We start from the raw sequence: 26,872 nt of genomic DNA on the forward strand, positions 1-26,872 counted from the left end.
CACCACACCAGCTCCGCTGTAGTCAGGCATCGCAGCACAACCGGGAGGCGCTCGGCCACCCGGTTGGGGCCCCTATGATGAAGCATGACACCAACTAGGTTGGAGTGTGAGGGGCCTTTTACTCACCTGGTGGGTTCCCAAGCATTGCTTGTCAGTGATCGTATCAACACATTTGGGTTCGTCCAGTTTTGATAAAACTAATACATACTACAGGGGATATGGACGCACCCCTGCCTCCCTAGCTCTCTCATTGTTCTCTTCATCTCCTCTTCTCATTGTCCCAATGTAACTATCAGATCCGATATCTCTTTCTTTTCTTGCTTTATCTTTTTTCCAACAAAACGTATTGTTTCCCCACGAAGGCCTACCTTAAAGCTATCCCAGACTATGCCTCTCAAGGAACTAAAACGATTAATCTCGTAATATTGTATGGCCCATTGAACATAATGAATGTTCAAGTCCCCGCAGATCACCAATGGGCCAGACCAGGATGTTAGCTCAATTTCTAAATCATTAAAAATGTGCGGGTCGTCTTCATTCGAGCCACATACTGTGCAGATAATCAGTCCCGTTTTGAGCTGTACAATAACCCACCTTCCCCACTTATCTTCCAATACCCGTTTAGCGGGACCAATACTATTCTTTACGTGGATTGCTACTCCCCTGATAGTTGAAGTTTCGGTGGAGCAGGCAAGAAGGTTATAGCCCCTTATGGCTAACAACTCTTTTCCCCCAGGGAATATGGATTTCTTGTTGGCATACTATATCAGTTTTAAGGCTTCTTTATATTTCACCAACTCTAAAGCATTTTTGTTTGTCATCAAGTCCACCAATGTTAACTGAACAAATAGTTATTCTACCCATCTGGGTCATTTGATTTGTTTAAGCGCTCTTGTTTGCTTAAAGTGATTTTCTTGTTCCCCTTTGTTATGCCTTCTCCATTTATTTGTTTTTCCACCCTGTGCCCAGCTCCCCACCCCCCTCCCCCACTCCTTCCTCTGGCCGCCCCCCAACCCCCCGTGCCCTTGGAACCTGCCACCACCCCTTCCCCTGTAGAAAGGCATCCAGACTGGGGAGTCTGTAGTGATGGGTGCTGCCCCCGAACCCGGCATTAGTTTTACGAGAGTTAGGTTTCTCGACACCTAAGAGCGAAATTAAGAAGAAGAAAAGGAAAAAGACAAAATGAAAGAAGTTCCCAGCACCTTCTCATCCACCTCCCAGCCCTCCCCCAAAAAAATCTTCCCGCTAGAGTATTATTGGTCACTATTTATGCTGGGGAGAGAGAGAGACAGGGAGAAAGAGAGGAAGAAAGGTTAACAGATTCACATATTCGATCATTGAAGAGTGGTCTATTTCTTATGGTCCCAGGCTTCCAGATATTCTTTAACTTTAATTTCGGAAGTGAAGAACCGCGTGTGGTCTCCGTTGATCACTTTCAGATGCGCCGGATTCAGCAGATATGCCTGTCCCCCCCCGATCCTGTACTGGCTTAATCATCTGGCGAAAACGCCATTGTCTCTCCACTGTGTAGTGGCAAAAATCTGGTTGGACAAAAAATGGATAGTCTCCTCCATTGTGCTTTGATATTGGCTTAGCTTATTCATAAATTGCCTGCCGGAATAAAAAATTACCGAAATAGACAAGCATCGCCCGGGGCTTTGTGTCAGGCTTCGGTGGGTGCTTAATGTTAAAAGAAACCTAATGTGCTCTCTGCACCTACATTTACCATTCCCACCCCTCAAGATCTGGAAAAGCCTTCGATAGAATGTTGACCATATAAGCCCGCGCATCAGACCCTTCCTTTCCCTCTGGTACACCTAGCACTCGCAGGTTGTTTTGACGTTGCCGATTTTCATGGTCCTTTAGTTTCCATTGTATATTGATTATTTGAGCGTCATGAGCATTCAAGGCTGTGCGTTTGGCTGCTAAGTCATTCTCTAAGGTCTCTGTTCGAGTTTCCAAAGTGGACATCCGCTCTTTGATGTCGACACATGACTTCGGCACCTTCCTTATGGCCCCTTGAATCTTACGCATAGCCGTCTGTGCGTGTTTGCTATCGAGGTGTGTTTCTTCGCGGTGGGAGAGAATGCACTGAAGGACCGTGTCCAGCGTAGGAGGTTCTGCGGGTGCTGCGTTATCTTTTTTCGGTATTGCTGTTATACAAGTACTAAGTAAATCTGCGCCTGAATGGTCCCATCTCAAGCTTTTCTTTGTGGATTAGAGTGACTTGTCTTCCTTACTGCCTTACGCACTGTAGTGACAAACTCTTTTTTACCACTACCAGAGGCCTCCTCGCTAGAGTCTTCCAGTGAGCCAGACCCTGACTCAGAGCCTGACACAGACCAAACCCCGTCTGAGAGAGAAAAAAACAGTCAATGTCTTGTTCACTGTGGTTTGACGAGGCAGCATGGTTTGCCACAGGAGCCTCTGTGAGCGGGGAGCTAAACATAGTAGTGTCCGATGTACTGGATAATGTTTGCACCCTGACTGCATTTAGGTTGGTTTCATCTATGCTGTTATTTAAATCCAGTTGTAAACAGAGAGTGGAAGCGGTAGAACCAGTGAGGGAGGGCATCGGAGGGGGGAGAACTGGAATAATGGACTGGGTATCCTTGATTGCATCAGCCGCCGCTGTGCTAGTTGTGGACACAAGTTCTTGCACAACACCAGAGTCCCCAACAGCCTCCCCAATCTCCTCCTTGTCATCTTTACCTCTCCCCCCCCCTGTAATTGCTCACCTTCTTGCACTGGCAGCTTCTTTAAACCGGATACTACATGCAGGAGATCCAAGACAGAGGGCTCATTAACAGGAGGCAGTGTGGTACGGTTTTTCTTCTCTTTTGCCTTATCGCTCCTAGCACCTACAGCCCCCACTGTTGGTTTTCTCACTGATCCTTGTTGTGGTTGGGGCTCTGGGTTAGTAGTTTTGGGAGACGAACCAGCAGCTGCAGTCAGACCAGACCTTGTTTTCCCCTTAACCGCTGTAGCGGAGATTTTTTGGGCCATGGTTACACAGCGATCCACCTGGGAGCCACCCCAGCAAAACCGGCAACACTTCCCCTGTTCTCTACCGGCCCTCAAAATTCGCAGAGACAAGGAGCGCTCTCGGCAGCTCCGCACAGCACATCACGGCCTCCCACTGATTGGAACTGTCGTAGAGACTCAGGTGGGTAAAAAGCGAGCTCGCTCCATCCATCTCCCGTACTCCGGTCCGCTTTTTCCTTTCCTCTCTGATTTTACCTCTCGTAAAAGCTGTTACTGCTTCAGCGATTCCCGTTTCTTGATATTTGCCATTTTTCAAAAAAAAGAATTCGCCTTTGATTTAGGAGTCTATTACGGGGTTCGGGAGGCAGCCGAACGACTGACTCTCTCAGTCGCCATCTTGCCTTTCGCCCATCAATGATTGAATTTTCCTTCCAATGAGTGACGGAGACTGTACTGTACTTTGAGATGGTTCACATGCAACTAATTTAGAGAAAGATTTAACATTTCCAGAGTCTGGTTATTTCATTGGTACTAAGAGAAATTATTATTGTCATTTCACCATCAACTAGTTCAACTAATGGTCCATCGACCAGAGGAAAGAACTTTTTGATCAGTGAAAAGATTAGTTAGGAATGAAAGGAAACTAATCTTGAAATAAGTAACAAACTTTGACTCCAGCGGTTTTACTAGACTGTGTGTAGGTGTGTTTATGGGTCCAGGTGAGTATACGGTATTGGAGTATCTGTTGCTGGTACGCCACTGGATCAGTTTTCTGGTAGCAGAGCTATGGTTATTATTGACTAGTTTGGTGATAAGTATTGATTTTTGATTTATTGATTTCGGTTTAATGTCTGGAAAATTCCCGGCGAATGAATAGCGGGTGGTGATAGAAGCCACACTGCAGTGAGGTTACTCCTCTGTTGGAATAGCACTGATAAGCTATGCAGGGCTGGCAGTGTAAATTAGGGACTATTTAGTGTAAAAGCGAGTGTGAGTGAAGGCAAAAGGTTCACTGGTGAAACTTTGCTCTTATATCACCTAGTAAGAGTAACTGAAGGAGTAACGGGTTCTCTTGAGGTAAACAGAGGTTTTTACTCGCAGAGGAAGAGGAGCAATTCTGAGACTCCAAAATAAGTTGGAAATCTATCCTTTGTTTAGCGGAACAGGCAGAGTAGCAAATGTTTTTATGTTGTTATTAACGAATTTCATTTAAAGAAAAGTAAAGAAAATACGTTTTCGTATTACCTTGTAAAGGGAGGGCCAGTTGCCGGAGTTGCACTGACGTCACAGAGAGCCGCGCTGGGATAGGTTGAAACAGCAGGCGTGTGACTGACTCAAATTGTAAAGTAGGGGTCAGTAGTAAGGGGCAGAACTGATGTCATCAAAAAGGCCCCGCTGGTATTGGTCAGACCACGAGCGTAAGCTGGAAACCGATTGAGTGATTGAATAGAATCTGTTTTAGGATTGGTCGACGAAGATTTGTATGTTCGATTCTCATTTGCCTTTTGGTGTGAGTCGGCCTAACAGAAAAGCTCGAGGATGTGCGGATTATTGTTTTGTGCATCAAGTGTCTAGACTGTATGGAGAAAAGAGAAAATTGTCATTAATAAAGAAGATCAAGAATTTCTTTAAGAAAGATAAGCCTGTGTTGACTAGAGAGGGAATTCCTATTCTGCCACCTAAAATGCCTGCTTCATTTATGATGATGGAGAGAGGATATCATACATGTGTATGGATGGAGAATTGGATAGAATACACAAAGAGTGATGGTGTTTTAGCTTTTCCTGAACATGGTACGTTTATTGGAAGAATTCTTCAGAATTTGAGAATACGGATGAATGATTAAGACCCAAGACCAAGGCTAATGCAGTATGAGGCTTTAGAAGAATGGGAGACAGTCATATGAACGAGAGAAATACAGGAGTGGAAGATATATGGGACATTTTCCCCGATATTTACGTGAGTCACATGAGGGTCAGATGAAGCAATGGAGAAGAGCAATGGTATCGGAAGGTTTATATCCAGTGTTAATGGCTGAGGAATAGTCAGGGGGCAAGTGTAAAGAGAAAACAAAACACATGAAAGTGACAGGTTATGGTGAATCAGATGAGGAATTATTGGAGGGCATTTTAACTAAAAACCCTCCGCCATATCAGGAAGGACCCAGTAGAGTCACCCCAAGTGCACCAGTCATGGGAACACCCTTGATTCCACAAATGTTACATGATACATCAGTTAGTCCGGTACTTCAAGATAAGGAAAAGGAAGCGTTAAATAAAAATAGAGAGGAATTAATACAGAAAATATGCCAATTAAATTTAAACCCAGAAGGATTGACAATACCTATAACTATAGGTACCGTTGTTCCTTTGTATGGAGACAAAGTAAATTTCCCAAAACCACAAGCTGGAACAGCTCCTTTGAATAATCCTAGAAAATAAATTGTAATATCGGACGACCAAGCCAGTGAGTGCGATTCAATGATTTCATTAATGGATCTACCAATAAGAGAATCAGTAAGTGAAACCCCAAAAAGAGTTACACCCAGCAGTTCAAAAGAAGGAAGGTCTGTGGTATCCACAGGAACCAGAAGTTCAACAACGGTAACTCCAGAAGATCTGGAGAAATGGGCACAGGGAATAGAAAAACAAAGTACGACCCCAAAAATATTAGACATTCACAAACTGAAAGTAGAATTGGAAGAGATGATAGTTGGAAATGTGGGAATAGAAAGATTGAACACTTACAATTAAGAAAAGTTGTTGTTTATATGCAGGAGTATAACAAGAAATGCGAAAGTGTTTCATGAGAAATTGACAGAGCTTGCTTCAGAGATGGGAATAGATATAGGGCGATCAAAAGTGCTACAGAAACCATATCGAGTGGAGTTTACTGACAAAGATTCCTATTTATTTTATACATCAATGATTTAAATAAGTCTTTGGCAACATTAACTCAGGATGTCCCACTTATCAACGGCAACAAATTTCCTGCATTGTTATATGCAGATGACGCGGTGCTGATGGGGCGCACCACAAAAGCTCTCCGCATTTTGGACCATGGCTTTGTAGAGTTTATGGCAGCCCTGGATCTATGCACCAATTTAAAAAAATCTTTTTTAATGGTGTGTGGGTCTAAGAAGTATTTTAATTAATCGATAGTTTTAAATTCCAACTGTTTATTGAGCACTCGCACTTTCACATATGTTGGTTTGGTATTTGCATCTAATGGGTTGTGGACTGACCATGTGGCCTACTGTAGGAGGAAGTTTACAAGTCCTATTAACACTATACTTGGGCTTCCCAAGCCGAGGAATGTAGAGGTGGTGTCCCCAACTGTCAAGATCTACAGACTCCAATGCATACCAGTTGCAACTTATGGCACTGAAGTCTGGGGGCACACTAACAGTGTTAGCATCCAGGGTGAAGAGAATAGATTCTGCCGCAAAATCCTGGGTGCACCCATCTCATCATCCAAATACGCTAGTCATTGTGAACTGAACCTTCCATACATTGAAGACTACGTTAAGGCTCGCCCAACCCTATTTTGGTTGAGAATTTGGAAAAATCCTGCGGCTCAATTAACCAGAGAGATAATCTCAGATTGTTTGAAATGCAACAGGGGGATGGATATACCATGGTTGGCTGTGGTTCGCAAAAGTTTAGTTAGTGTGAACCTAGAATATGTATTTTCAAACACCCCCGACCTTGGCACTATCAGTAGTAAATCCCTCCAAAGGACTCTCTATGCATCGTATAAAAGTGCCAGATTGGTTACAGAATGCAAAAAAACGTCAGTGGCCAGATACATGCATATTGAGAACGTCACTCCCGCGGTTTCTAGCTATTTGTTAAAACCAATTGGCCGCTGGGAAAGGGGCTTACTCTTTCGGCTGAGGACTGATACTATGAAATATATGTTATCATTCCCTGTGGGTTTTATTACTAACCTTGACCTTCTACCCTATCCTTGCAATAATCAACACAAACAATCAATGCTGCACTTTTTATTTTTTTGTTCTTATTATCTAATTCTCACCAAAAGGTTTTTGATCCCTTATTTTAAAGCTTTACCTGTGATTGATTATAAGGCAGCTTACGGGATGGTCATCGCTCTAAATGTACAATACATTGATGATGTATTCATGCTGTGGAGGGGACCAATACAAAAACTAGATGAGTTTGGCTGCTGGTTGAATCAGAGGAATTTTAAACATCCAGTTCACTTTTCATTCTAGCAATCATGAAATCAATTTCTTGGACCTGATGATAAAGCATGAAAATGGAAAGATTTTTACCACTCTTCTTAGGAAGCCAACGGATCGTATTACGTTATTACATTTTTCTAGTTTCCATCAGAGAAATTTGAAAGATAATCTCCCATTTAGTCAGTTCTTGAGAATACACCGAAACTGTTCCCGGAGAGAAGACTATTTTCTCAATGCAAAAATACTTTTAGAAAAACTGGTACAACGTCACTACCCAAGAAGACTAACGAAAAGGGCAATGAAGAGAGCTTGGTACACCCCTAGGGACTCCCTGTTAACACCTAAAGACAGAACTAAAGAAATGCCATTGGTGTGCGTAACAACCTTCTCGGGATCTACCAGCGAAGTCAAAAAGATTGTAAAACACAATTGGCAGTGTGTAAAAGGGCTAGAGACCTTTAAAGCACTTCCAATCTTTGCGTTGAAGAAAAATAGGAGTATTAGAGATCATCTGGTATGGGCCAACATCTATGTTATCAAAACACCTCCCACCATACAGTCTATGCTGTTGTTACCTCCAGTTCAAGGTCATCACCGTTGTGGTAATTGTACGTCTTGCGGCAGTACTATTAAAGGTAGTGAATTTGATTACAAAAATAGGACCGTTAAACATGTGGAGTTTACTAATTGTAATATCCCTAATGTAGTATATTGCGTAGTGTGTCCTTGCGCTTTAGCCTATGTGGATAAGACAACCCAACAGATTAAAACACAAATTCCTCAACACAGATCTGTGTTAAATGCAGAGTCTTGACAGCTCCCATGGTGAAACACTGCATTGAAAAAAACCACGGCCCACATGAATTGAAATGGACTGTTCTAAAACAGATCAAAGGCGCAATGATTGACACCCTGTTAGCCAATTATGAGGCCAAATATATCCTAAAATTAGGAACTACTGATTTTGTGTTAAACAAACTATCTGAAATAATGCATTGCATCTGATGTAATGCTGAATACAGCACAGGCACTATAATATTGTGGGCAAAAGCAATTGTGTGATTTTTTCCTTCTTTATTGTTTCACATAATATACACTTTTATAAAGAATGGCTTTTCTTGTTGTTGCTGACTTAAAATCAATAACAGCAACCTATAAAGTTTCTTCAAAAAATGTACACAGCAGCATTGCAGCTAGATGGCGCTGTTACCTGTCTAGACTCCGTGTCCTTCCAGGAAGTCAGGCTATTCAAAAAAAGAATATAATGAATCGGAAGTCAGGCCCCCGGAAATGACGCTCGTTCATTGCAAGCTCTTTTCCTTGGAGCCCCTCGCGATTCTGTGAATGTAATCTTTATTCGTATTCACCAGATGAAGAAATTGACGGGCATACCCATTACTCCAAGACGAACGCGCGGACTTTCATTAAAAGCGGAGTGCCTATCTGAGACCTGCAATATGGAATCATCCAGGCGACGTAAGTGGTTGAATTCGCCCGCTTTAAAGCATGCCGTTAAAAGATTGTTGAACGCCTATACATGCTGGCCGTCTTTAAAACAAACGTATCTCAGTACAAATGGGACGTTAACCATAAAGCACTGAGAGTTATTTTGATTCATCGGACAGACGTTCTCCCGCACGTTCCGCCATATAGCAGGATGAGGAATAGAGAATATCTGCCAAGATTTCATGCTGGCTGCCTTTAAACCAACCGCGCTCAGTACAACAGAGCCGTTAAGTATATAGTACTAAGCGCGTGTTTGTTCTATAAGACAGATGTTCATCTGGACGCTCCGCCATGCAGCGCGCTGTGTAATAGAGAATATCTGTATACGTGCCCAGATTTTATGCCACTAGTTTGCGACTGTTCAAGTTACCGGTTTGTTTTTTATAAAAATTTGCCCAACGGTACCACACTATACTCTAGCGCAATTTTAAATAGTCCAATGAAAAACAATATTCCCGTTGCGAAACGGGTAGTACCTTTGCTGGTTCTAGGACTGTTTAGCCCTCCCGCTTTTCTTCCCTATTTTAACTAAATATGAAAACCATCACATGCCAAAAAATGCACATACCATTAATGTATGTCTGCTTTAATGTGTCTTTAAACGGCACCATAATAAACATGAGCTCTGGTACTATGTCAAGCGTTAGAGCATACCAAGTACCACTTCCTCTAGATGCCATATAGGTTATATTTGATTCCAACTAATCTAAAATATGACAAACAGATGCAAAACAGCAAGACAAGAGAACTATGCATATTTATATATTGAGATACATTCCTTTTCCATTCCACAGAGAATAGAATATTATAGGTAGCGGCTGCTACCTATCCTTGCAAAGAATTGGTTTCTGTTGAAAGTGATACCTTCCATCTCATCTTTCAGGTATGGAAGTACCGTGCTTTGTCATTTTAACTCGTCCTTCCAAACATTTGGTATGATGGATTATATCATTAGGCACCATACTGATTTTTATTTTTTCACTCTGTAGTGTCCTATATAAAGCATTACAGTCCTGAGGAAGACCTTCTCTCAAATTGTGGTGGTCCTTGTACACGAAGGTAGAAACGCGTCGGCTCGCTTCTTTGTTTTCCTTCCCCCCAACTTCACACAACTTTTTTATTTGCACGAGGTCAAGAGTTACAACAGGACATAATTGATTGGAGACTTTATGAAATGTCTAAGTGTACCAATTAATAGCGGTATATTTGTATCCAATTTATATCAATGTTATCTCTGACCGTTTCACCTTTGGACCGTTGTATTGTAAATTAATCGAGGAAAAAATGATGTATGGTTTTCCCGATTTATGATGTACATTCGATTACTCAAGATTTAGGACCAAAAGATGTTAAGAACCTGTTTAAATTTTACTGTTCGTAAATGTATCAATTACGATTTTATAATATCCCATGTGTCGTGCCAATTTCTGTGATAATGAAATGTTGTGTTTCAAAGAAAAGATTATTTCTCAAAAATGAAAAGAAATAGCTAGGTTTACAAATAATTGAAATAAAAATATTAAATACTTTTGATAAAACTTCTAACCTGGTGGTAATCACCCTTTGTGCCTACAGACTTACAGTTGTAAAAATGGTCTATATGTCATGTTGTTCTGTAATGGAACTTAAGCATAGGCAACATATTGTGTCTAGGTTGTAAGTGATTGTATTTGTATCTATGGTCTCAGGGGCATTCCTGTTTGTACTTGTTTGTAGAGTTTATGGCAGCCCTGGAACTATGCACCAATTTAAAAAAATCTTTTTTAATGGCGTGTGGGTCTAAGAAGTATTTTAATTCATCGATAGTTTTAAATTCCAACTGTTTATTGAGCACTCGCACTTTCCCATATCTTGGTTTGGTATTTGCATCTAATGGGTTGTGGACTGACCATGTGGCCTACTGTAGGAGAAAGTTTACAAATTCTATTAACACTATACTTGGGCTTCCCAAGCCGAGGAATGTAGAGGTGGTGTCCCCAACTGTCAAGATCTACAGACTGCAATGCATACCAGTTGCAACTTATGGCGCTGAAGTCTGGGGGCACACTAACAGTGTTAGCATCCAGGGTGAAGAGAATAGATTCTGCAGCAAAATCCTGGGTGCACCCATCTCATCATCCAAATACGCTAGTCATTGTGAACTCACCCTTCCATACATTGAAGACTACGTTAAGGCTCGCCCAAACCTATTTTGGTTGAAAATTTGGAAAAATCCTGCGGCTCAATTAACCAGAGAGTAATCTCCGATTGTTTGAAATGTGACAGGGGGATGGATATACCATGGTTGGCTGCGGTTCACAAAAGTTTAGTTAGTGTGAACCTAGAATGTGCATTTTCAAACCCCTCAGACCGTGGCACTATCAGTAGTAAATCCCTCCAAAGGACTCTCTATGCATCGTATAAAAGTGGCAGATTGGTTACAGAACGCAAAAAAAGTCAGTGGCCAGATACATGCATATTGAGAACGTCACTCCCGCGGTTTCTAGCTATTTGTTAAAACCAATTGGCCGCTGGGAAAGGGGCTTACTCTTTCGGCTGAGGACTGATACTATGAAATATATGTTATCATTCCCTGTGTGTTTTATTACTAACCTTGACCTTCTACCCTGTCCTTGCAATAATCAACACAAACAATCAATGCTGCACTTTTTATTCTTTTGTTATTATTATCTAATTCTCACCAAAAGGTTTTTGATCCCTTATTTTAAAGCTTTACCTGTGATTGATTATGAGGCAGCTTACGGGATGGTCATTGCTCTAAATGATGATAAACTAACCTTTCGGGTTGGTTCTTTTTTGAAGGCGGCGGTGCGCACCCGTAATTCCATGCGCCCCTGCTGAAATATAGCATTTTATTTTTATATTTTTAAATCTTAACTGTTATGTGCTTTTATTGATTGTCTCATTATGAGACTGTGCACTGTATTACTGGAGGCCCAATTTTAATTTTAATGGATGTCTTAATTGATTTTCTGTTTTTGTACTTTTATGGCTATGTACTTTTATTCAAATAAAGTTTATATTGATTGATTGATTGATTGACTGACAAAGATTTAGAAAATATGAATGTGTCCGGTAGAAAGCTACAGGTAAAGGAGCTGAGGAATATTTTACAAAAGTGGGGACACATTGACAAGTGGAGGACAAGGTGGTCAAGGAAGAAGGAGGAAGCACAGGCGAAAGAAGCGTCCTCTGCATACTTATTAAAAGAATCAGGAAAGGTAGAAAGAATGTGTCCCATGAGAGAGGTACCTGGAGGTGGATATGTTCATGTCCCATGGAGTCGACAAGATATTTTGTCATTTACAAACGACTTCCCTAGATTAAGAGAGAAAACAGTTGAATGGTACAAACAAGGTGATAGGCTTGTGAAAGTTTTGAAGATTTTGTTGAAGGTTCTGGATGGTCTGTTTGATATAGTGGTGCCTGCTGATTTATGGACGGAATGTAAGATTACAGTCGATTAGCCAAGTGAAGAGTATCCAAGAGATTCAAAAACAGGAGCACCCTCAGATGATGTGATGAAGAAATATCACCAAGTAATTACTTTCTTGAAAGGGAAAATCCCTCCCAAAGAAACAGACTGGGTAAAAATAGATAGAACAACCCAAGAGCCGATTGAATCTGTACATGCGTATTATGGAAGGTTACTACAGGTGTTTAACCCGTATAGTGGTTTTGAGAACATTGGTTATAAAGATATGGGACATTTTCTGTATCGGTTTGTGTATGGTTTGAAACCAGAAATTAGTCCGATGATTCAGCAGCACATGTTGTGCTGGCAGAAAAAAAGTCAATAGATGAGATTCTGAAGTACGCAAAGTATTGTGGGGATGATATTGAGGCGAGACATAGAAAGTTAAAAGAGAAAATGATGTGGGCACAAGTGAAATTGGCAGAACAACAGGAACTAAAGTCGAATAGTCAGGCTGATGGTCAAATGAAAGAACAGAATCAGAGTGATCATGTGGCAAATGGTGGTAAATCAAGAGGACGAATGAATAGAGAGGATGCAAAGAAGAAGTTTCCTTGTCATGGGTGCGGAAAGCTAGGACATTAGAAAAACGAGTGTAAGAATATTCAGAATAATAATGAGCCAAACCAAAATTTAAATCCACAGACGCAGAATGAGGTGCTGATGAGTCAGCCGCAGCAGGTAGTTAATCAGCAGTGTCAGGTGCCACCTGCCCCTATGCCAAATTTTGTGAATCAGCCAACAGCCAAAGTACAGTGCGGACGCCGGATTTCAAGGAGGAAGTGGTAAGAAAAATTCTGTAATTTCACAATATCTTTTACAGAGTAATGATGATGAAATTAGTCAAATGCAATGACGGTGCCTGAGGGGGGAGGAAGAGGAGAGCGTACTTGGCGCATCCTTGCCGGTAGATCAGTCAGGTCCATTTATTGATGGGAAAGTGGAAGGCAATGATATCACCTTTCTGTTGGATACTGGTGCTACCCGTTCTACAGTGAGAACAGCAGATATCCCAAACCTACCCCTCTCGGGAGAAGCGATCCAAGTAGTCAGAGTCTCGAATCAACAGATTTGAACCCCAATTACAGAACCCATGGAAGTACGCATCGGAAATTTTAAAGACATTCATAGATTCGCAGTCTGCGATTCTAGTCCAGTAAATCTTAGTAAGAGATCTGTTGTGGAAAATTAATTGTACAATTTACTGCACACCGGATGGTGTTGCTTTTCAAACCCCTGATGAAGATATTGTATACAAGATAATGCTTGCAAAACAGGGCACAGAGACAGATTAAATGTATTCTTTAATGACAAAAGATGACTTACCGGAAGAACTGACAACCGTGAATCCAGAAGTATGGGATTTCACTGGAAAAGAAATGGGGCTAATGGCGAATGTAGACCCAGTAAAGGTGACTGTGAAAGAAGGTGCAGTCTATCCCAACACCAGACAATACAAAATGAGTCCAGAACTGAAAGCAGGAGTGGCTTCAGAGATTGATCGAATGATTAAACAGGGCATATTAAAAGAAATAATGAGTAGTCCTTGTAATTCACCTATAATAGGACTTAAAAAGCCTAGCGGAAAACACAGGATAGTGCAGAATTTAAGAAAAATGTATAAAATTGTAGTGCCTTGTTGTCCTGTAGTGCCAAATCTAGCAGTGATTCTTTATCAGATTCCTTGGAATGCAAGCTGGTTCACAGTAATTGATTTATGTCAGGCTTTTTCTCCATTCCTTTGCATCCAGGCAGCCAGTATCTTTTTTCTTTTAAATTTGAAGATCGTATCTTGGCATGGTGATGAGTTCCTCAAGGGTATACAGAAAGTCCTTCAATTCTAAATCAAATACTGAAAAAGTGTCTAGAGAAGTTAGTTATGCCCAGAAATTCAGTCCTTGTACAATATATCGATGACTTACTTGCGGCATCGAAATCCAGAGAAAAATTTGTTACTGACTCAATTGCGTTGCTAAACCATTTGGCTGATGGAGCACACAAAGTGTCTCCAGAGAAATTGCAATTTTGTCGAACAGGAGTAAAATACCTGGGTCACAAAATAGAAAGAGGAGTGAGAAAAGTGACCCCTGAGAGAATAAAAATAATCAAGCAAATGCAGTTACCGCGGACACAAAGAGAGATAAGAATGTTTCTTGCAGTAGTTGGGTACTGTCGGCAGTGGATTGTAGGATTTTCTTTGTTAGCAAAACCATTGATTCAGATGACAAGAAAGAGCGCGAAAGATCCAATTGACTGGACTGATGAAAGTGTGGAAGCATTTGTAAAATTGCGAAATTGTTTGTGCGAGGCCCCTGCCCTAGGTATGCCTGATTATGCAAAAGAATTTGCACTATTTTGTTGTGAGAGAGAGAGTTGTGCGCTTTCAGTTTTAACCCAGAGACATGGATTAAGCCGATGTCCAGTAGCATATTTTTCTGCTACTTTGGATCCTGTGGCTTCAGCTTTACCTGGCTGCTTAAAAGCTTTAGCTGCTACTTGCATGAGTCTGGAGCAAAGTGAGTCAATTGTGATGGGACATCCAGTAAAGGTTTATGTTCTACATTCAGTCGAGATTCTCTTAAAAAGAACTCGAACACAGCATCTTACCCCTAGTCGTATTACTAAGTATGAAAGAATAATTATTGGAGCAGAAAACGTGACAGTAATTAGGTGTACAATGGTAAACCCTGCTATGTTATTGCCAGACCCACGCTGTGAAGAAGTGCATGATGAAGTGGATCATGATTGCCTAGATGTGACTGAGATGTGTACTAAGCCCTGCCCTGATATGCAGGAGGAACCCCTGAGAGAGCCAGATCACAAACTATTTGTCGATGGCTCTTGTTTAAGGATTGAAGGAGGAGGACTGAGTGCAGCTTATGCTGTCTGTAAAATATATGGGGTCATTGACGCATCCTGTTTACCGGAAGTCAAGTCTACACAAGTAGCCGAATTGGTGGTCTTAATAAAGGCATGCAAAATTGGGAAAAATTGGAAGATAACCACATTTACAGACAGTCAATATGGTTACGGGGTTGTGCATGACTTTGGCCAGCTCTGGATGCAGAGGGGATTTCTGACTTCTTCAGGATCCCCCATACGAAATTGGAAATTTGTGAAAGAATTGTTGGAAGCAATACAATTGCCAAAAGAAATAGCAGTGGTAACCGATATGCTGACCAGATTGCTCAATATTGTGCAAAAAATAATGTGGCATTGAATAAGAAAATTGAAACCAGTGGAATCAGCTGCCAACTCATGTTATTCTCAGCTTTTGAAACATGGGATGAGGTGAGACAGTTGGAGGATGAGGTAGAGGTAAGCGAAAAGGAACATTAGATAAAATCAGGTTGTGAAAGGAGGGCAGAAGATGACGTGTGGGTGTACCCTGATGGCAGACCAGTCATGCCAGACTGCTTGCTCTCTCAAATGGCAAGAATGTATCATGGAGACACTCATGTAGGCAGGGATGCTATGATCAGACTATTTAGACAAAATTGGTATAATCCAAGGTTCAGGGTAGTGGCTGAGAGTCTTTGCCAGAGATGTTTAATTTGTCAACAAATAATTCCAGGCAGGAAGACAGTAGTCAGTTGGGGAAAAATTGGAAAGGCAGAAGGACCATTCATAAGACTACAGCTTGATTTCATACAGTTACTACCAAGCAACGGAATGAAGTACATCCTGGTCATAGTGTGTTTGTTTTCACGATGGGTGGAGGCATACCCCACTAGGAGAAATGACAGTCTGACAGTTGCTAAATTGCTGTTGAGGGAGTTAATTCCTCGTTTTGGTTTTCCAGTAACTTTGGAATCAGATAGAGGACCTCATTTTAATAATGAAATAATTTGATTAATCTGTGAAGCATTCAAAACGCCCCGTTGGAGAAACTGAAGTGCAAATGCGTGTTTGGCTGGGCTATGACGACTGGCCAAACACACATGCGCACTCAGAAGTGCAAAAACAGTCCTTTGCCCCCTTCCAAAGCCCCAGCCCTTCCCACACTACGCATCCTGGCTCAGCCAGAAGGTGAAAAATAAAACAATGATAGAATATCATTTTATTTTTCACCTGCTGGCTCTGAGCCAGTGGGGTGACGCTCCTCTGCCATTGTGGAGGAGCCGCCCCTGCTGACTTTCATGGGAAGAAAGGAAGAATGGTCTTTTTAAGACATGGCTAAGATTACAGACTTTTTCAAATGCTGGACGGAATATTTACAAAGTTGAGAATTATGTAATGACCGTAATGGATGCAATGTGTTTTGCAATGTGATACAGGATATTTATCAATTGCTACAGAGAACTCTCTAATAGCATTCTGCACAAACCACAGTGTGCTGTAAATACTTCATTGAAAAGCATATCACTGACCTGTGCTGAACTATACAATATCACACTCTCAAATATGCATTGAGAGGCAAAGACATAATACTCACAAAACATTCTGCAGCGTCATCCATGATACCCAGCTGGAAACGTTGCTCGTCTTGAAAGGTTTTGGCAAGAGCACTGCGGAGGGCATCTGAAGGGAGCACCTTCTCATTGCTGCACTGGAACTGGTTAAAGATCTCCTGGGGAAGAACGAGGACAATAGGTGTTAACATCTATTCAGCAGCTTTACCACTACTGCCCAAAAGATTGTACAATGGACTTAGATAAGCAGCTCTACTCGATGTCCCATTTGACATTGGAAAAAACACAAGATTTATTCATTTGCATTAGACATTGAAAAGCAAAGAAACTGTAGGACTCTACAAAGGAGATCTTTACAAACTTCCACACACCACACTAATACCACAAGCTAATTTCTGCTTTTTATTGCGTTAGTGTGAAACACTTTCAAGGAACTCAATTGTATGGCATGACGCTGGCACCCGAGCCATCTTTATCATAAGCTATTATAGCAAATAAGTTATTCGGCAAGTATTTTATTTTCTTCATTAATTACTTGGTAATTATTTGCTTTATATCATAAATCATTACATTAGGCACACACTATGGACAGTGGCGGCTGGTGAGGTTTGGAAGTGGTGAGCTGGGCTTGTTCCAGTGTGGGGGGGGTTATGACTCGGAAAGTCAGGAAAACGCAAGTTAGAAATTAATTTGACTGGGCCTGGTAAGGCCACATCAGAGGGATGCTGTTTTTAAGCGCAGGTCTGGGGTGGCACACAGTTTCTGGTCATGCTGTATTGTTCCTATGCAAGTGTGTATTTTTGTTTGTTAGATTCCAGCTGCTTGCCTGCTTTGACTGTCTCAATTGTCCATTTCTTAATAGGTCTCTTGGCTTTCAAATCAATAATGTGTAATCCTTGAGCTGGAGACAATTATAGAATTTTTGAAGTTGGACTGTTTCACATGATTTTCTATTTGTAATATATTTGTCATTTTTATATGTCGTCATTCTGATGTAAATATTTTGTCACTTGGGCACATTTTTCACCTTGTCACTCACTTGCGCCGTTTTCGCCGCTTTATTTACTGATTTATCCGACAGCCTGTTTTCTTGGTATTTTTGTTATATGGAATAAAACTTTATGATTTAAACATAAGTAAAATTATTCCATCATTGGTAATCCTGAATGACTGGATTTCTACTTGTGTTTCAGCACTACCCTTCGATTCATTATTTCATATGTATGTTTAATGTCACAAAGAAATTGTACTACCCAACAGAACTGTTGTTTCTTATAATATATATGCCCATGTTCTGAGGGATACTGGGTTACCCGTGTTTGCTTTGCAGATACTACTGAAAAACATCACGATTTGCGATGATTTATTCTCCCGACTCTCCCTTTTCTTGGCTCGACCTGCTGCGGTGCTCCTCTCATTTGACAAAGTCCATACATATTTATAAAATCTCTCTGTTCAATTTACAATAGCCAAGTAAAAGTAAGCAACAAATAAAGCTTCACTTTACATGTGGATGTCAGTGTCCACGTTTTCCATATAGTGCTTCACGTCTGATGCTTAGATTCATTCATTGAGAACACATTTGTTTAAGTCCCAGGATTACATTTCTAACAGTTTAGTATTTGTTTTTGGCGCAGGTTTTCAGGGTTTTATGTTAAGGTGTCTGGATAATTACGGGGCACTGAGGTGCTCAGTACTATGAGCCGCCATTAATTATTGGAAATCATTGTGAACTGCAATTTAAATTATTGGCTCTCTCCGACTCTCCCTTTAAAGTGGCTATTCCTTCTGCGATGCTGTAAACTCACCTAAATATAAAGGGTCAATTGTGACTGTGCAACCTCAGGTGGCCATGCAGGCACTCTGGCTGACTTGAACATGAGCAACTCAGGCAAGCCAACAAATTGGCAGTGATGGTGGAGCCATGAAAAATTTGGCATGGATTGTATATCATGCAACACACGTATAAACTAGGATAACCTGACTTCAAAAGTGAAAAAAGTGTATTTCATTACCATCGAATGCATGTCACCCTAGTCAATTGATAGAGCAGTGGGGGGGAAGTGAGTGCTAGCCTCCAGAGGTCTGCTTGCAGTCCTGTCTCCAGGACGTGTGCGATGCAGCAGAGGATGCACTCACGCGACCAGCTCTGCACTCTCAACAGTGCCAGAAATGGGCATTTGTTTCTATGGGGCACTCTGAGGGTGCTGCGCAGTAATCATACAGATGACAGGAGTTGTTGGGTGGTATTTGTTTCATAGAGCTTAATACCACTACTTTGAGCTGCTGTAAAATAATGGGCTGTTCTAATTCAAACTAATTGTACTCCATGTATCGCCCTTGGAAGGATTAGAGGCTGTGTTATGTGAGCCAAGCTAGGAATTTCAGTGCAAGCCAAGTAGGAGATATCAGTGCCCTTAAACCTCACCCAAGGTCTTGGTTCTCCACTAGCGTGAATAGTCACTGACAGGTTATCAACTGATCTCTGCATCAGGCTGCGCAGCTCACTGCCTAGCTGTCCTACCTGCAATGGTTAAATCATTTGCAATTTGGACCCAAATCATGCTTTTGCTGGACAAATTGTTTACATCCGTAACAGCGTATTACCTTGTGCAGATGATATCTTACACATCAGTACAACTTCTGGACCTGCATTCTCTAAAATTCCACAGGACATTCCTTAGAAGTACCTGGTGAAATGAGAGCGTAGGGTAATGCGTTTTTAGGGGCTTGTGGGGCTAGAAACCAACTAACCTCAGGTGGGTGGAGATGTAGACTATTTGGGCTGACTAGTTAATAACGAAGAAAAGTAAGATTAGTTCTAACCAATTCCATGCTCCTTTGGTAGGGGTCTGGTGCACAGCCCACCTTTGAAAATGCATTTGTAACCATTGATGAGTCCTTGACAACTTGGAGGGAAGGTGTTCTGGGGGTCTTTGCTACAGGTAAAGCTGTTTGGAATCTGTGAAAAGGTGTAGGTTCTTGGATAATGGGTGTATACGGATTGAAAATTTAAGCCCCAACATTTTTAAAATCCACCAGCCGCCCCAGGAAATGTTTCTGTGATGGCTCAAAACAAACATTTTTCGGTCTCTTTTTTTGTTGTCTTTGCAGTTCACAGTTACCATTCAAGCTACTGTTAGGTTTGAAAATCCCACCCCTGCAACGCACTCGTTTCATGCAATATTATGTTAGCAGTGTATGGCTAAATATACGACATTTGTATTCATGTTATGCAACCCACTGAGTTATCCCCGTAAAGTGCAAAGCTTCAGTTAGCGAGTGTGACTCCATTTTGTATTTCGTAATCCCTACTAGACTTCTTAGGCTGTGCCCGAACTAGACCTCATTATTCAGTATTGCCTGTCTCAGCAGAACACTGTACTTCGTTATAATTTTCTCTCCTGTTCAAGGCTGCTTCCTGACTCACTAATGAATAGGCCATTCTGCTGTCATATACCCATCCGAGTGTGCAGCTCTGCTCCCGCATTAGGAGACGCTGAGACCCAGCACCGTAGCCTTGAATTGCAGCTAACATGTACCCATCTGGCAGGTGGTAGCTCATTCTACTGTGCATCTTTGTTCATGTTCGGCCCAGGCTGGTAGTTTTCCATTGTGGGCGTGGTTGGAGGCTTCTCGGGAGGAATGATTACTCACTGTAGACTGTTGGGGGTCAGTCCCTCGGCAGACATCTTAGTGTGCAGGTCCGATTGGACTCCTCTGCAGAGCATTGCTAATAAATGTATGTTTGTATTCTCTACTGTCTGACCGACTCTTCATTCTTGGGAAGGCATAGCAGGTGTTTGTAAGTAACCCGGGTGGCACCTTAGGGCAACTTCCTTCAGTTGGTGCCCGAACAGGGACCCCGCAAGGTGATCCGACTCACCCATAATCGGGTTCAGGGTCGGGTAGCGTCTGGTCGGTCGGATCGGGGGACCCCACACGATCGAGATTGGTTCTCGCAGCTGCCCCGCCCGTCTGATCAAGCGTCTCCTCGTCTAGTGGTCACCGGCTGGGGTCCTGAGAAGGCAAAACCTTGGAGTTGACCGTTTGGTCCAAAGAGTCCGCAGTGGAAAATAACTTGACTCAACCTGTGTGCACCAGGTGAGTGATTTGATTCTTGAAAAAAAAATGGCACCATTCTTTAACGGCACAAGCCTATGGACTGTGTCTTGGTACAGTCTCTGGACTGTCTTGGTACAGTTTTCAGACTGCCTTGCTTGAACGGCACGAGCCAAGGGGTGTGTCAGGGTGCGGTCTCTGGGCCGTCTTGATTTGAACTTGGTGGGTTTGTGGACCCTCTAAAAGACAGAGTGTTTGTGAACAGTCTACCAGACTAACCAGAAATTTGGCCCGTACTTGGAAAGGTCTGGGGCTGTTCGCGAACAATCTGCCAGGCCAACTGGTAATTTGGTCACTGCTTGAAAAGGTCTGGGGCTAGAGTCTGTCTTCTTGGACTCGGTACAGTCTCTGGACTGTAGGGAGCGGTCTCTGGATCGGTTTGGTTCTTGAACAACTTTATTATTTATCTTTTCTTTCATTACTGTTGTTAGTTTTCTACTTGTCCGTTGGGGACAGTGCATGTGTCTTATATTATGATGCCTTGTTTAAGTAAGTTAGGATGTTTTGGATGTCGATGTTGTTCCACTGATGCTCGACTGCAAGAGAGTCAGCCTGCGCCTCCGGAGGGTTCCCCAAATTTCAACGAATACGTTGAGCATGTTATTAGCCCTATTATGTTTAGTACATTGTGGAATAAATATACAAGGGACAATGCTGAGCTACAATGGCCACTTACTGGTTAGTTTGACGAACAGAAATTGAATTTCCTGCAGGACAAATTGTTTGCCAAAAAGAGTAGGCAGTCAATGTTTGATTCCCTAAGAATATGGCAGAAGGAAGCAAAGCAACGGCGTATGAGAGCAGAGAAAGAGGCCCGGGAGAGACAGACGCAAACTATAACGCAGAAGGCAGTAGCCTATGAAAGGGAAAAGATAGAGAAAGGCATAGAATGCGCAGATAGAAAGTTCCGATTACAGACTGATAAATGTTATGTTACTAGAGAGGAAGGTGATGATTTTGTTAAAGAGCTATTGGATTCTCGCCCCCACCACCTTATACCCCTGAACGGATATACATGACAGTTCCGACATTCCAGTCTTCGGCCCCTAGTTCCACCCTCCCTAGTGTTTCTGTTTCTAGCGCTACTGCCTTAGCCTCGGCCCCACTCACTTCTCCTCTACTCACGCCAGTCACAGGGGCGGGTGCCGTTAGCTCTCCTGTCCTCTCTATTAGTTCCGTTTCGACTGCTATTCCCCCTTTCACCCCTATAACTCTGTCTCCTTACATGATGGTACCTGTCTCTGAATCTGCTCTTTCCCCCTTGAGCGCGACACCCCAAACACTGTTGAATGTCGAAACGCCTGTGCGTGGAATGCATGAAGCGAATTGGGCAGCAGCGCGAGAACGCATGAAGAAAGTGTTGGTGCTTTCTGCTGTGGGTGATGAGGAAAAGCAAATGGTGGCGAATCAGGCAGCTCAGTGGGCTCAGAACCTGATCTATAGTGTGGAGGATGTGTGGAGAGTGATGAAAGATTATGAGCCATTCATACAGCAGCATGCTCTTAAGCATATGTCGGCTACGCTGATAGGACTGTGGGAACAGTGTTTTTTCAGGGTGTTGCACCGCAAATCATCTATGACGTACGGTACAGAGTATATGCTACAGGTATGGCTCCCAATGAGGTTTTTAGCAATGTAACGACACTGGTGGGTTACCAAGGCAGATTGCTCCAAAAGGTCCCGACGATCGAGACACAGCATCCCATGAAGGAGGTCCATCCCATTTACCACCCTGAGATACCAGAATTGCGTGACTTCACAGACACTGTGATTAGACCACGAGTAGACGCTCAGTTTCAGGAACAGTGGATCTATACTCCTTTGAAGAGGAGTGAGGTCCTATCCCTAAAAAGCCAGCTGCCGGGCCCTCGGAAGAACCCTACTGCATATTATAAGGAATTGACGGAGGCGGCCTCCTCCACAGTGATGACATTAGCTGATATGGAATGGAAAGGAAAAACATTTATAGAGCGCATGGCTACCCGGAAGCATCCCAGCGCTAGTACCGACAGTAGGGGGAGGAAGCCAGAGCTAAGGAAAGAGATAAGTTTTTATTTGTTTCCGAAAGGACATGTGGTCAGAGGTGGTATGCAGATGGAAAGGCAAGCCATTCCAGAGTTTAGAAGCATTGTAGGAAAAAAGCCTACCACCACTTCTGGCTCTCTTAATCCTGGGGACCTCAATCAGATGCAAATCATCTGATCTGAGTCTACGCTTGGCTTTGTATGGGCTTATCATGGTGGAGATAGCTGGAGGGCCAAGTCCCTGCAGAGTTTTGTGCACTAAACATAGGGATTTGAATTGGATTCGTTCCTGAACCGGAAGCCAATGAAGGGCTCGCAGAGCCGGTTCTGCTGACAGTCTATTGGGAACTCTTAATAAAAGTCTTGCTGCACTATTCTGTACAGATTGTAGTTTCTTGATTTCTGAGAGGGGGGAGCCCAAGTACAGGGCATTCCTATAATCTAGCCTAGAAAGAATTAATGACTGAATCATTACTTTCTTAGCCAAAGAAGGGAGAAGAGGTAGAACTTTTCGGGCCATTTTGAGTAGGCCATAGCAGAGGGCTGCTGTTTTCCTAGCTTGTGTTTTTAAGCTAAGGTCCTGATCCAGCCATACTCCTAAGCTCTTGATTTCTGATTTCGGCGTAGGGGCTGGACCCATGCCTAGTGGCCATAGCTGGGTGGGAGTGTAGTGAAGGGAGTTACCCAAAATCATAATCTCGGTTTTTTCACCGTTGAGCCTAAGTTGTGAATCATCCATCCAGCTTGAGATGTCTTTCAAGCAGGAATGGATGATGTGGAATTCTTGATTAGTTTGGGTTAGTCCGACCACTAGCTGGGTATTATCAGCGTAGGTAATAATACGGATGCCATAGGGTTCTATCTTAGCTGCCAGGGGAGACATATACACGTTAAACAACGTCGAGCTAAGCGAGGAACCCTGAGGCACCCCGTTCGGCAGATGTATGGGTTTGGAAACCACATTGTCATTGAAAACTTGGAAGGTTCTATCCTCTAAAAAGGAAGATAACCAGTGGAGTGCTGTGCCCCTGGTACCAATATTCCTGAGCCGCCGGATCAAAGTGAGGTGGTTCACCGTATAAAAGGCGGCGCTCAGGTCAAGGAGTATAATGGCAGCTGACCCTCCAGAGTCCAAGATCTTTCTGCTTTCTTCCATCACTGCCAGAAGCGCCGTCTCAGTACCTTGGCGAGGGCGAAAGCCAGTCTGGGAGGGATGGAGGAGGCCATGCTCCTCAAGAAACCCTGAAAGAGCTCCATTAACGAGTTTTTCAGTGATTTTACTAATGGCTGGAAGAAGAGTTATGGGGCGATAGTTGCCTGAGTCAGTCGGATCCAGGTTAGGTTTCTTTAGGAGAGCTCTTACTCTTGCCTCTTTCCACTTAGGCGGAACTACTCCAGTGGTAAGTGAGGTGTTAATCAAACTTATTATGTGTGGGGCTATAATGGGAGTGACTAGCTTCAGTATGATATAGAGTTATTTTTCGGTACCGGTAGATATATGGAGGCAGGTTCTTACGCAGGATCATGCACTGGAGTTGGGTGGCACATGGGATGAGATCAGGGTTTGGGATAAGGAGTGTAAGCCCGGCAACAAGCCGAAAGCGGAGCTCCTAGCTTTGCCGGGGCTCATTATAACTTGCATACACTCACTTATCCCGCCGAATCGAGTGGACTGGGATAAGTTGACTGCGTGTCGTCAGAGGAAGGATGAAAGTGTGTTGGATTTCTATACCAGATTTGAAGGGGTGTTTTTAGACTTTAGAGGTCAGGACCGGTCACAGGAGGGTGGCATTTGTTTGTTTGTAAACAGATTTGTCACTGACTTGCTTCCCGAGATTGCAACCAGGTTGCAGGCTTCGGAAAGCACTTGCACGACCTCATCCCCGTCAGTCATATTAAGTATGGCACAGTACTATGAACAGAGAGAATGAAGACAAGGAAAGGGTAAAGAAAAAGTAAAAGGATTTGAAGACAAGGGTATTGATGCAGCAAGTTGCGAGGGGAAGTGGAAGAGGAAGAGGTTAGGGTTCGGCCTCACGGCTACCCCTGTCTAACAGGGGTGGTGCTCCAAGTGCGCCCCTTGGGCTCAATCAATGTGCATGCAGGAGGGACATTGGCGGAATGAGTGTCTGGAGTTGTTGCAGAAAGGTGAGGCCCGTGAGGTTGAGTGTTTTGAGGATGAGGAGGCCGAGGGGGAATGCAGTCAGAGGATCCATCACACAATTGGCAGAGCGGGAACTATTTTGATGACCAACGATGCAACAGTACTACCACGATGACTATGACATGGATGTGGTGGCAGGGTTGCCTCACAGCTAGGACAGCCAGGGACAGTGCAAGGGGCCAGTTCCGGTGCCTATAGATCAGCGCGGACCCTACGTCGCTGCTGATTTACAGGGTACGACCGAATTTTTTCTAGGGGGATTACTCCAGATCCCACCGGTCTCTATACAGATTAAGAACAATGCTGTGTTGCCACAAATTCCCCAGTACAAGATATCCCAGGCAGGAGAAAAGGCCCTATTGCAAATAATACAGGATTTGATTAAGTCTTGTGTGGTTGAAGAGACAGTGGCGAATGTGTGTAATAGCCCTATCCTCCCTATTCTTAAAAAGGCACCCTTGGATTCTTCTGATGCCCACCCTGATGTTTACCGCTGTGTAATTGAACTTAGAGCGGTGAATAAAATGGTGGTTTCCCAGTACCCTGTGGTCCTGGATATTACGGCGATTTTGACAATGATTACCTCATCAGCAAAATAATTTTCCGTGATCGATTTAAAGAATGCTTTCTTAAGCTTCCCAATCCGTACAGATAGTAGACATCTGTTTGGATTTGCAATAGCCAGCAGAAGCTTTAGATTCTGACGTGCTCCAGAAGACTATACTGAAAGCCCTAGTATTTATAGCCAAGCTTTGAAAACTCAAATGGACTCTATGACACTTCCCCCTGGTAATGTGCTGATACAGTACGTTGACAACCTCCTTGTGGCTTCGGACACTGAAGATGGTTGTAAAGAGGCCACAGTTAAATTATTGTTACATTTGGCACACCATGGACACAAGATGTCACTTTCCAAATTTCAATATTGTTGACAGGAGGTCACCTATTTAGGTCAACTACTGTTGAAGGAGGGGTCGCAGTTTAACACCTGAACGCATAGCTGCTATTAATCAATCAATCCATTTAATTTGTAAAGCACACTACTTACCCGTAAGGTTTTCAAGGCGCTGGGGGGAGGGGGGGGGGGTGCTGCTGCTACTGGTCGAAGAGCCAGGTCTTGAGTTGTCTCCTGAAAGTCAGCAGGTATTACTATTACTAATATGCCTGTCCCTAAGACCCAACGCAAGGTACATGCGTTTATTGGTATAACGTTGTATTGTCGGCATGGATCCATATTTAGTTCTTTCTAACAAAACCCTTCTTTACCTGACCACCAAGGATGTGCATGAACCCTTGCCTTGTACACCATGCCAGCAAGCTTTTGAGCAATTCAAGGTTGCGCTTTGCTTTGCTCCTGTACTTGGTACCCCTGATTACCAGAAGCCTTTTGTGCTCTACGTACACGAGGCGGATGGTTGCGTGCGTTCTAACACAGGGTTTCAGTGGTAAGCAGAGACCCTGCGCTTATTTCTCTGCTATTCTTGATAACGTCGCCAGAGTTCTCCGAGCTGCCTGAGAATTGCCGATGCGGCCGCTGTTTCTATCAGACAATCGTCAGGGCTTGTCCTTGATACTGATCTCACAGTAATGATACTATACCACTTGTTGGTATTGTACTTGAACTCTTTGATCCGATTGATTCCAACCGCACAAACATTACATGAACCACATGTAAAGAATACCTTAGATTGATTTGGGAGCCAATTCCCTCCTCTAATATTCCTAGGTTCTATGTAGTTCCTAGTAATTAGATTTTTGATCATGGGACAGCTCCTGTAAGTAACTGCTGGTTTGTCCGCAATGATCCCTGTTAAACCAGGCACCCCCTTCAGTAAGTTCCAGTTTCTGTTCAGTATTTTCTACATTTTGTCATGCAAAGTATTAAAAGTCGAAATAAAGGCCACACGTTCAATTGCTGGGTCCTTTTGGCATCCCTTCTCATTGTACCCACCCTGACTCTTGCTTTCCTCAGACCCT

The 26,872-nt window shown here is 42.9% G+C and overlaps 1 protein-coding gene across 7 annotated transcripts in view; it reads right to left on the minus strand.

Annotated features, from left to right (window-relative positions):
* USP54 (ubiquitin specific peptidase 54) overlaps window positions 1-26,872 on the minus strand; it is a 1,650,598-nt gene that overhangs the window by 1,288,240 nt on the left and 335,486 nt on the right. For all 7 annotated transcript variants that reach the window (XM_085603496.1, XM_085603494.1, XM_085603495.1 and 4 more), the window contains one exon: window positions 16,609-16,743. In XM_085603496.1, coding sequence (XP_085459622.1) covers window positions 16,609-16,743 — 135 coding nt within the window. The remainder of the gene's footprint in view (window positions 1-16,608; window positions 16,744-26,872) is intronic.

Source organism: Triturus cristatus, chromosome 1_2 (assembly GCF_964204655.1).
Source record: "Triturus cristatus chromosome 1_2, aTriCri1.1, whole genome shotgun sequence".
In the NCBI taxonomy this organism is placed as follows: Eukaryota; Metazoa; Chordata; class Amphibia; order Caudata; family Salamandridae; genus Triturus; species Triturus cristatus.